The sequence below is a fragment of the Monodon monoceros genome, unplaced genomic scaffold (genome assembly GCF_005190385.1).
Source record: "Monodon monoceros isolate NGI ecotype Baffin Bay Population unplaced genomic scaffold, NGI_Narwhal_1 Super_Scaffold_13, whole genome shotgun sequence".
Lineage (NCBI taxonomy): Eukaryota > Metazoa > Chordata > Mammalia > Artiodactyla > Monodontidae > Monodon > Monodon monoceros.
The window spans coordinates 71550133-71562538 of NW_021703769.1; the positions used below are offsets into that span (position 1 = coordinate 71550133).

General features: G+C 42.6%; 1 protein-coding gene across 2 annotated transcripts; it reads left to right on the forward strand.

Moving 5' to 3' along the window:
* The first annotated feature begins 6224 nt into the window (after positions 1-6224).
* MRPS17 (mitochondrial ribosomal protein S17) lies at positions 6225-9502 on the forward strand. 2 transcript variants are annotated; one of them, XM_029221385.1, is made up of 3 exons: positions 6225-6335; positions 6899-7038; positions 9079-9502. In XM_029221385.1, the coding sequence occupies exons 2-3, from the start codon at positions 6916-6918 to the stop codon at positions 9346-9348; spliced, it is 393 nt and encodes a 130-aa protein (XP_029077218.1). In that variant the 5' UTR covers positions 6225-6335; positions 6899-6915; the 3' UTR covers positions 9349-9502. The 2 variants fall into 2 exon arrangements, with proteins under 2 accessions (XP_029077218.1, XP_029077219.1); XM_029221386.1 differs by lacking the exon at positions 6225-6335 and adding an exon at positions 6423-6526.
* The last annotated feature ends 2904 nt before the right edge of the window (positions 9503-12406 follow it).

The following is a 12406-nucleotide window of genomic DNA, read 5'->3' on the forward strand; positions in this document are numbered from 1 at the left end:
TTGTGAAAATGACTATACTACCCAAAGCAATCTACAGATTCAGTGCAATTCCTATCAAACTACCACTGGCATTTTTCACAGAACTAGAACAAAAAATTTCACAATTTGTATGGAAACACAAAAGACCCTGAATAGCCAAAGCAATCTTGACAAAGAAAAACGGAGCTGGAGTAATCAGGCTCCCTGACTTCAGACAATGCTACAAAGCTACAGTAATCAAGACAGTATGGTACTGGCACAAAAACAGAAATATAGATCAATGGAACAGGATAGAAAGCCCAGAGATAAACCCATGCACATATGGTCACCTTATTTTTGATAAAGGAGGAAAGAATATACGGTGGAGAAAAGACAGCCTCTTCAATAAGTGGTGCTGGGAAAACTGGACAGCTACATGTAAAAGAATGAAATTAGCAGACTCCCTAACACCATACACAAAAATATACTCAAAATGGATTAAAGACCTAAACACAATCAAACTCTTAGAGGAAAACATAGGCAAAACACTCTTTGACGTAAATCACAGCAAGATCCTTTTTGACCCACCTAGAGAAATGGAAATAAAAACAAAAATAAACAAATGGGACCTAATGAAACTTAAAAGCTTTTGCACAGCAAAGGAAACCATAAGACGAAAAGACAGCCCTCAGAATGGGAGAAAATATTTGCAAATGAAGTAACTGACAAAGGATTAATCTCCAAAATATTCAAGCAGCTCATGCAGCTCAATATCAAAAACACAACCCAATCCAGGAATGGGCAGAAGACCTAAATAGACGTTTCTCCAAAGAAGATATACAGATTGCCAACAAACACATGAAAGAATGCTCAACATCATTAGAGAAATTCAAATCAAAACTACAATGAGATATCATCTCACACCAGTCAGAATGGCCATCATCAAAAAATCTACAAACAATAAATGCTGGAGAGGGTGTGGAGAAAAGGGAACTCTCTTGCACTGTTAGTGGGAATGTAAATTGATACAGCTACTATGGAGAACAGTATGGAGGTTCCTTAAGAAACTAAAAATAGAACTACCATACGACCCAGCAATCCCACTACTGGGCATATACCCTGAGAAAACCATATGTACCACAATGTTCATTGCAGCTCTGTTTACAATAGCCAGGACATGGAAGCAACCTAAGTGTTCATTGACAGATGAATGGATAAAGAAGATGTGGCACATATATACAATGGAATATTAGCCATAAAAAGAAACAAAATTGAGTTATTTGTAGTGAGGTGGATGGACCTAGAGTCTGTCATACAGAGTGAAGTAAGTCAGAAAGAGAAAAACAGATACTGTATGCTAACACATATATATGGAATCTGAAAAAAAAAAAAATCATGAAGAACCTAGGGGCAGGACAGGAATAAAGATGCAGACCTACTAGAGAATGGACTTGAGGACACCGGGAGGGGGAAGGGTAAGCTGGGAGAAAGTGAGAGAGTGGCATGTACATATATACACTACCAAATGTAAAACAGATAGCTAGTGAGAAGCAGCCGCATAGCACAGGGAGATCAGCTCAGTGCTTTGTGTCCACCTAGAGGGGTGGGATAGGGAGGGTGAGGGTGAGGGAGTCGCAAGAGGGAAGAGATATGGGGATATATGTATATGTATAGCTGATTCACTTTGTTATAAAGCAGAAACTAATACACCATTGTAAAGCAATTATACTCCAATAAAGATGTTAATAAATAAATAAATAAATGTCCATACTACCCAAAGCAATCTACAGATTTAATGCAATTCTTGTCAAAACACCCATGACATTTTTCACAGAACTAGAACAAATAATTCTAAAATTTGTAGGGAACCCAAAAGACCCTGAATAACCAAAGCAATCTTGAGAAAAAAGAACAAACCCAGAGATATCAGTCTCCCTGACTCTAGGCTACAAAGCTACAGTATGAAACAGTATGGTCCGGGCACATAAACAGACATACTGACAAATGGAACAAAATAGAGAGCCCAGAAATAAACCCGCACGGTTATGGTCAATTAATCTATGACAAATGTGGCAAGAATATACAATGGAGAAAAGATGGTTTATTCAAGAAGTGGTGCTGGGAAAACTGGACAGCCACATATAAAAGAATAAAAGTAGATCATTTTCTCACACCATGAAAACAAATAAACTGGAAATTATTAAAGACCTAAATGTAAGACCTGAAACCATAAAACACCTAGAAGGAAATATAGGGAGAACACTCTTTGACATAGGTCTTAGAGATATTTTTTTGGATCTGTTTCTTCAGGTAAGCGAAATGAAAGCAAAAATAAACTAATGGGACAGAATCAAACTTAAAAACTTTTGCACAGCATAGGAAACCATCAACAAAATGAAAAGGCAAGTGTCCATGGACAGATGAATGGGTAAAGAAGATGTGGTATATATATACAATAGAATACTACTCAGCCATAAAAAGAATGAAATATTGCCATTGCAGCAACATGGATGGACCCAGAGATTAACATACTAAGTGAAGTAAGTCAGACAGAGAAAGACAAATACCATATGATATCACTTATATGTGGAACCTAAAAAAATGATACAAATGAACTTATTTGCAAAACAGAAACAGACTCACAGACATAGAAAACAAACCAACAGTTGCTAAAGGGGAAAGAGAGAGAGGAGGGATAAATTAGCACTTTGGGATTAACATATACACACTACTATATATAAAATAGGTAATCAACAAGGACCTACTGTATAGCACAGGGAACTCTACTCAATATCTTGTAATAACCTATAATTTAAAAGAATGTGAAAAAGAATCTGAATCACGTTGCTGTACACCAGAAACTAACAGAACATTGTAAATCAACTATACTTCAATTTAAATAATTAGATAACACATTAAAAGGATCAAAAAACATGATCAAGTGAAATTTATCCCTGGGATGCAAGAATGGCTCAACATACACAAATCAATCAATGTTATATACCACATTAATAGAATGAAAGATAAAAATCATATGATCCTCTCAATGGATGCAGAAAAAAACATTTGACAATCCTGTCATGATTTAAAAAAAAAAATCAACAAATTGGGTATAAAAGGATATACTAAAGATATCTGCATTCCTATGTTTATTGTAGCATTATTCACAAAAGCCAAGATATGGAAATAACCTTAGTAGTGTCTGATGAATGAATAAGGAAATGTCATATATATATATATATATATATATATATATATATATACAAAATACTATATATATTTTTACATTATATATATGTGTATATATTATATAAATACAAAATGCCATCTCTATATATGTATATACAAAATACCATAGACTGTGTGACTTATAAAAACAGAAATTAATTGCTTACAGTTCTGGAGGCTGGGAAATCCAAGATCAAGGTGCCAAAACATCTGTGTTTAGTAAGGGCCCACTTCCTGGTTCATAGACAGTGCCTTTTTGCTGTGCCCTCACATGGTAAAAGGGAGCAAGGGAGTTTTCTTGGAGTCCTTTTGTAAAAAAGATTGAATCCCATTAATGAGGGCAAAGCCTAATCACTTCCTCAAAGCCCCATCTCCTAATACCTTCACAGTGGAGGTTAGGATTCAAGATAAGAAATTTGGAAGGACACAAACATTCATACCATAGCAGTGACCGTGAGGAGAAATGGATGAGAAGGATGGGTTGGGGGGCAGGGGGTGGAGGGAGAGAGAGAGGGAGATTAAATATGAGAATGAATAATGTGTATATGGGTTATGGGTTAGGGGACTGGATGGCTGACCAAGAAGCTTATCAAATGTGGGGATGTTTTACTCCTTTCCAAAAGCATCTGATTCATGTCTTACACCATGGATGATTGCATGTTGTTTTCCATTTTCTAAGTGCCGACTTCTTTATAGGTTAAATTTTTGTGGGTGCAAGCAGCCGACATTGACTCTGGTTGTATAGTCTCTTCAGGACACCTCCCTCAGGATGCAGTAGCTCCAGGATGCAGTAGCTCCAGTCACCTCCCATCCTCCGATCAGAGCACTCACGATTCATATTCCTGGAAGGTAATTTGATTGGTTCAGCTTGGGCCTCGTGCTAAACAAAGACGGAGGACTTTGGCAGACCCATTGCAGCTACAGACACAGGAATTCACAAAGGCAAATCAGGGTGTTTTTACCACAGCAGACAGGACACTAAGGGGTGATAGGACTCAATCGGATCCCCCAAAATGGCATAAAGAGTCCCTTAAACTGAGGACATTGAAGATACAGCAGATGCAGAAAAAAAGCCTTTTCAGAGTGTCCCTTATCTGACTAAAGGCCGAGCTTTCTTTTTTTTTTAAAGACAATAGCTATTCTTATAATATATATTTTTTAAATATTTATTTATTTTGGCTGTGCCGGGTCTTAGTTGAGGCATGTGGACTCCTTAGTTGAAAAAAGTGGGATCTAGTTCCCTGACCAGGGATCGAACCCGGGCCCTCTGCACTGGGAGCAAGGAGTCTTACCCACCGGACCACCAGGGAAGTACCTAAAGGCAGAGCTTTCTAAGAGTGAAGCTGCCGTAAATCCCCTCTCAGGGGAGATTCCAGCTAGGAAGGAGACCAACAAACCACTGGCACCAGGATGAGAAATTGTACAAACAAACATTATCACAAACTGTTATACTTTCCATTGTTCTCATAAAACCCCATCTGCCTTTCCTAAAAGTCCACTTGTTTTCCTAGAGGCCCTTTCTCCCTCCTTCCTTCCCCCTATTAAGTTGGTATATAATCTCCTATTTCTAGTTGTCCAGGAGTCTCTTCATCTGCTCCTGCATGCATGTGTAAATAAACCTTGTCTTTTCCCCTGGTAATCTATTATCACTTCATTCACAGCCCCACCATCAACACTCAAACCTGTTAGTAGAGGGAAAGTTTTCCTCCCAATGAGGGTTGGAAAAAATCAGCAGATGTTTTTTCTACCTTCGATGGTGTGAAATGATTTGATTTGCATTTTAAAAAATCATTCTGGGGGGACTTCCCTGGTGGTCCAGTGGTAAAGAATCCACCTTACAATGCAGGGGACACAAGTTCAATACCTGGTCAGGGAACTAAGATCCCACATGCCACGGGGCAACTAAGCCCGCACACCACAACTACTGAGCTCGCGCACCTCAACTAGAGCCCACATGCCTGAAACTACAGAGCCTGAGCGCACTGGAGCCTGCGTGCCACAACTGGAGAGGAGAAAACCCACACACCACAACTAGAGAGATGCACGCGCTGCAACGGAAGATCCCGCATGCCTCAGTGAAGATCCAGCATGCCACAACTAAGCCCCGACACAGCCAAAAATAAATAAATAAATAATCTTAAAAAAAAATCACTCTGGGTATGTCATTGGTTTTATTAACAAGAGAAGTTGTAAGCTTGCTTGTAAAAGAAAGGAATTTAAGTTCATAGCTAGAGAGAAATATGATATCCCAGAAAAGTTTTTGTTCATATGAAATAATGCATATAAAGTTATTACCACTTTCATTGAAAATTAGCTCCCATTTCTGAAATTTCAAACATCTCACACTCTCCCCACCACCATCTCTCCTTTTAAATTCACTTACTAAGCGTGCCCTTGGCCTTAATTCTTTATCTGAATTCACACTTCAATCTAATGACACCACTTTTTTTTTTTAACCCTCCATTAGCTCCCTCCTAGTCTAGCAATACCCTAACAAGAGCCTAATACGTTCCCAGCCTTCCTTCTGAGAAGGCGTCAGCAGCAGCCCACATGTATATGTACCCACACCAGACTTCTCTCCATCTCACAGATATTGAAAATTAACACCTAAAGTCATTCTAGACATAAAAATCTCCCGAACTTTATCTTAAATACAACTGCTGGGGGTGGAAACCCTTGAACATTTCAGTCTCACCATTTGGCAGCGTCCAATGTTTCAACGTTTGACGAATGAATTAAGTTCCTTTGATTTGGAAGGCCTTGTCCAATGCCTGGGAGCTCAACAGAAAAAGAGGGAAACTAAGTGGAACGGATAAAGGAAAGGCCGAATCCCAGCGCTCCAGCCGCCGTGCAGGTGTGGAAAGCAGAGGTCAAGGTCTCCAGTTAAGCCACAGCCCGCGGCTCCTTTTAAGGAGGAGTGGGCGGAGCCCTGACTTTAACCCCGCCCAGGACTGAGGGGACTCGCGGCCAATGAGAGGGCAGTCCGGGGTGGAGCGACCTGCGTGCGACGTGACGCCATCACGCTCCGGTCGGCGCTCCGCAGGGCGTGCGCCGGAACAGTGGACTCTGTAGGTGACCGCCGCCGGGCTTCGCGGTAGAAGTGCGGTGGATTTCGGAGACCGAAGCGCCGCGTCGTGGGAGCCCTCCAGGCGAGTCGAGTCGAGTCACCCGACCTCGGGGTTTTAGGGGCGAAGGGATCAATCACCCCCAACCTTCCTCAGGCTGGGCGGCATGGACTCACTATTAATTGATCCCGAAAGCAATGCCAAGTCAAGGTCTCCGGTGGAGAGGACACCACGGCCTCGCCGCGTCGGCCTTTCGTGCCCCAAGTAGCCAGGCTGTGAGCGTCTGGGGAGAGGCAGCCCAGCGGGGTGGAAAGCAGTAGGGACGCCAGTAAAGGCCAGTGTTTATTAGCGCTGTCGGGCACCTTACAGGTTAAACCTTCAAAGCACTCCTGTGAGTAAGCCCTGTTGTTATTCCCATTTTGCAGAGGGGGAAACTGAGGCTTAGAGAGGTTAAAATTACAGCTTTGTAAACAGTATAAAGATGGGAGGTTGAGTAGTTAAGAAAATAATGAAACGTTTAAGCAACTCTAAAGCGGTGATTCCAGAGGGCCAACAAAAGCTGTTTCTGAACTGGGGCAGTTCTAGTGACAAAATTCATTTGGTGAGTCACAACCATCAGAATATTGAACTTTGGAATTTGTTTACAGGTGACCAGAGCCACGCAATGTCAATAGCTCGTTCATCTGTCCATGCCAAATGGGTCGTGGGGAAGGTGATTGGGACAGCAATGCAAAAAACTGCTAAAGTGAGAGTGACCAGACTTGTTCTGGATCCCTATTTATTAAAGGTAAGGAACATCTCTATTTTCAGGTGGCATTGATAAATCACCAACATGTTCTGGGTTCTGAGCAGAAAAACACTCCCCTGTCAGTAAAGGTGCATTGAGCATCTGCTGCACACCAGACATTGTGCTGGTCTGTGGGTGTAACAAAGTGAGTTAATCATGGTTCACACTCACATTTTAGAGACACATAGAGTTGATTTCAATTCAGTCTGTTAACTGCTGTAGTCATTCTATGTGCAAAGTACTGTGGGAGCAGAAGACTCCTCGTTCTTCCTTCCCACGTTGCTGACGAGAGCATTCTTGATTATATAAGACATATGAGCTGAAGCTCCAAAAGGATTTTATCCAGAGGACCAGTTGGGGGCAGGAGGAGTTGGGGGAGTCATTCCATGATGAATAGTTTGTGGAAGTTCTTTTAGCCATGTATTTACCTAAAACAAATAGACTGCTAGTTATTTCGGCAGCAAAAATGGGTTTATTCGGGATCAGCAGAGAATTGCAATTCAGGGTCTGCAACATGATGAGCCACATGCGAGTCTCCCACAAAAGTGGTGCGGTGACCGGGGAGGAGAGTGCTTTTACAGAGGGGAAAGGAAGTTGGGAGGGGATGGTAAACAAAGAGTCCATGACTCTTGACTGGCTGAGTTGTTGCCGGGAAAGAAGAGCATGTCTTTCTTCCTGTTGAGCTCTGCTATCATCACAGGGTGTGAGAGCTTCCCCTTCTGGTCTCCTGACTCTGTTTAATTGAGGTTTCTGTTTATTAATTCCTTACACATGAAAGGGCATGACATTCTAACTGGAGCAGCAAGTGGTTCGGCAATGTTGAGCCCAGAGCTTGGCACTAAGTAGATGCTGTTGTTGAATGAACACGAGAAGGATTAGAGCTGGAGTATGAAGGGTCTTTTATGTTGTGTTTTGGATTTCATCCTATAAGCAAAGGAGACAGAGATAGGGATGAGGAGTGGAGGTAAGGAAATGGGTAAGGAGGTTATTGCAGATGTCTAGGATGGAAATAGTAAAGAACTGAACAGTCCTGGGAGCAGTGAGGATGGAGTGGAAAAAGATTTCAGGAAAGAAGGGACAGCGTCCTTGATTTGGTAGATGTGCAAGGGAGGGAGGGGGAAGTGCCAAGGATGTTTCTGCATTCAAGGTTGGGCACACTGGTGGGCACAAATGCTGTTTGTTATCTAGGATCAAAAACACAGGAGCCTTTTCAGGGTCTTGTGATGCTGGGGAGATCCCAGCCGGGAGAAGGACGTTGGATCTCATTGTCCTCCTAGCCCTTCGACTCTCCCTCGAAGCCTCTCAATGAAATGGCTTGATCCCAAAGCAAAAACAAAACCAAAACCACAGGAGCAAGTTGAAGAGTGATGGCATGATCATTGGCCTTAGAATCAGAGGGCCTTAGTTTGAGTACTGGCTGTTGGTTACTAGCCATGCACATTACTTCACCTCCTTGAGCTTGTTTTTCTCATCTGTTAAATGGGACTACATGCTGTGGCAGGGTTGTCTTGAGGAATAGGTGATTCTAGTTCTCATCTGTGGCTTGTTTGCAATACTTTGAGTGAGGCATGAAGCTAAGTGCTTTATGAACATTATAATGTTTCATTCTCTTGATAACTTTAGAGGCGCAGGCATTGGAGCCTCATTTTATGGTGGGGAAAAAAAACCTGAGCTTGGAGTAGTTAAGTGACTTGTCCCAAATCACACAGCTAGTGGTGAGATAGTGTGTTTTTAGGCTGGAGAGAAGGCTTTACTGGGAAGGAAGAATTTAAATATTGTAGAAGAGGATGATAATTGATAGAGCAAGGGTACTGCAGGAAATAAGCAGGAGAGCTCCAGACAAGATCAGTTCTGGAAAAGTCATTGCCGTTTTCCAGAAATTAAGCAGCTAATTTTTGTATTGGAAGTCTCCATAAGTATGTTATCTATTTTTTCCCCCAAGTTCCAGCTTGTTTTCTGCGCATTCCTTTTTCAGATTTTGTACTGCATTGCCAGGTCATAGATGGGAACTACTGATTTGTTTCCTCCTTCTCTCAACAGTATTTTAATAAGCGAAAAACCTACTTTGCCCACGATGCTCTCCAGCAGTGCACCGTTGGAGATATTGTGCTTCTCAAAGCTCTACCTGTCCCGAAAACAAAGCACGTGAAGCATGAACTGGCTGAGATAATTTTCAAAGTTGGACAAGTCATAGATCCAGTGACCGGAAAGCGCTGTGCAGGAACCACCTACCTGGAGAGTCCAGTCAGTCTGGAAACCACCCACCTAAGCAAAAACCTGGAAGAACTTGATCTCTCTTCAACACAGTGAAGGAGGATTGGAAAACGGAGCCAAAAGGGAAGGATTTCTAAGTTTGCTTTATGGAAAAATTTTTATAAGTTTCCTCACAAACCGTCCAGTTTCTCTTCTGGTATTTATGAACTAGCTAAAAGTAAATAAAGTAAAGGCCTTGTTATAATTTTTCATAAAGTTTTACAGTCATGTTTCAAATTTCCTTCTCAGCGAACATACTTTCCTTTTACACTAAGTGTGCCTAGCAGTGCGCTGCATTGTTTTGTAAGCTCACTGTTTTAGAAGGTGGTATTTGTTTTTGTTTTCATTCAAAGGAATCTGGAATTTATCTTAGAACTTTTATTTTGGGAGAAGAAAACCTTTTGGTATCATAAACAGATAAGACCACATTAAGTGTATATTTATTTTTGATACTATATATTCGAAACTAAGTTTTTCTCTGATTTAACCAATTCCAAATGGAAACAGTTAACATGCTGGGGTCAGATTTTATCAGACTAAAGTCTGTATTAATAAGCATGTTGACACGCAGAAAATAAAACTAAAATTCTGTCACTTTTCTCCTGTATCCTAGGCTAGATTAAATAGGAATGAGTTCTTAAAATCTGATACATTGATGAAGTTGTAGAATTTCTCACAGATGCATTTGAGTTGGAGAGTTTCAGAGTTTTATTGCTGTTCATTGATAAACTGTGATACCTTAGATTTTGACCTGATGAAACACTGAGCTATATATTTCAGTTTTCTGGCTCCCGGAAGGGACTTGGAGTATATTTCAACCTCAACAAATATGTCGGTATTTGAGTAATAACCACAGGCACTGCCCCCTCCTCAGGGCTTATAATCTCCTGGGCAGGTATGCACAAATATCTTCATGACAAACACAGAAACACATGGGTGGGGGAGAAACTGGGGTAACTTTCCAGAAAAAAATGAGAGAATGCTAGAACTGAATCTTAAAGGAAGAGTCTCCAGTTTAGTGCATGAGGCATTTGGAAAGGGCATTCCAGGCAGAGGAAGGGGGTGTAAAGTCCTCGAAGTATGAGAGAAAGGACTGTAACCAAGGGGTTTTGGAAGCGGTGAGCACTGCTGGGACATTGAACAAGAGTGGAACTCAAGTAGAGAAATAGGCAGGAATTGTAAGTGGTGGTGGGTTGTTTAATGTTTTAAAGAGTGATATAACTAGATTCACATTTCTGTAAAGTAATAGCATCTGTGTCAGGAATAGACTGGAATGGGAAGGATTGGAGGTAGGGAGACAGTGACCTGTTCAAAGATTGGTCCTAAGACATAAACTGAGTTGGGCAGGGAAGATGAAAAGAAGATAGATGATGTTCCGAAGTAGAACTCTCAGGGAGGATGAACCGAAGGGAGGCATCTTAGACTGTCTGCCAAGGGGGTGGCTATGCGGTACTGGTTATCCTGGAGGGGAGAGGACACCTGCCCAAGCTATCTCTAAAAGCTCAAATATTTTAAAGGCTTACCTATACTCTAATGTATCATTTTTATCTTAACATAGATACTTTTCCTGAAAATCTTGGTGTAAAAATTATCCTCCAGGAAGACGCCCCATGTTTATCCTATGACATTGTAACCTAAGCCACACACCTGTGAAATAAGAGTATCTCCTTCCCCCCAGTAAAAAGCACTGGGTTAATGGAACTTCAGAGCAAAATGATAGTGGAGAAAAAAGTGCAGAATGAGTGGCCTAATACTAAACACAAAAGCCAGGTCAGCAAAGAAATGCCTTCCAAGTTAACATTTCAGGAAAATAGACTTGAAAGCATTTGTCTCCTGAAATAGAGCTGAGAAGTTGGGGAATATGTAAGAAAGTCACACCGACACCACTGGCTTGAAGAGGCCCTGCCTCCCACAGTGCAGGATGGCAGACATGTCCTTTCTGCCCTGGTGAGAACTCCAGCCTCCCTTTTGCATCTCTGCAGCCTCTATGGCCTCACAAAGCGTAAGCCAGGTGAGATCAGGAGCTGGCCTGATCGACAGCCTCTGGCCTCCTGTCCCTGTGTGCCTGGCCTCCTTTCCACCAGATGCCTCTCCCTGGTCTGGGGCAGATCCTTGTTTCCCTTCCTCCATCCACAGGATCCACTTCTGTTCTCCCTGGTGGCTCCTTGCCATATTAACATGTTCAAACATTGCCCCAGTCAGAGAAACTCCTGCACCCCTGGAGCCCCCTCCCCCTTCCTTCGCCTCCAAAGATTACCAGCTTCAGAGAACCCCTCAGTCCGCAAGCCCAGTTCCTGCCCCCAGCCCTCCTAGCAGAGACCTCCCAGCTCCCCGGTCCAGAGTGTTGTGGTCTGAACGCAGGTTGGAAAAGAATTTCCAGACACGAGCAGAATGTAAAGAAGACAATTTATTAGAGGGAAGCGTTGCTGCCAGAACAGTGGGCCGACTTCCTAGTAGTCTGGGAGAGCTGAGCAGGAACATGTGCTATTGATCAGTTTTTATAGCAAAAAAACAAAGGACTGGTCCGAGGTGAAAATTTCGTTTACCGATTGGTCGGGGCACATATACCTTCCTTCTCTAGGGTGGGAGTGGGACAGGCCAGATGCCTTTCCTTATTTGGGACAGGTCCTGTTGCCCAGGTGGGTGTCGCCCAGGTGGGCTCAGGAATTTTGTAACCATCGCAACATGGTGGGGAGGGCGAGTAAGAGTCCAGTAAGGGGTGCTAAGGGGTGTAACGCTGATACTTTTTCAGGCAGGGTCGTACTTTGCCCTTGAAGCACCTTTGTCCTTGGAGCACCACACAGGATTCGCACTGGCCTTGAAAAGCTCCCTTTGGTGGCTGGGGAGCTCCTCCCTGTTTCTCTCCCTTTTCTAACTGTCCAGCTCACTTTCTGCGGGCCTTGTCTTGGTTGCGGTTTCATGAGTACATTTGTGGCTCTTTTATCTTGCCACAGGATACATTTCCCCCCAACAGTGCCATCCTGACCCACGCCCTTCTTTAGGCTGTTTCCTTGGCCAGGCGGAGTTGTCCTCCCTCCTTCCACGAGTCAACTCTTTCCCTTGGGACTGCGCTATTGTGCCAGCTCCCCAGGCTCTATCCTCCACTTCCCAGGCA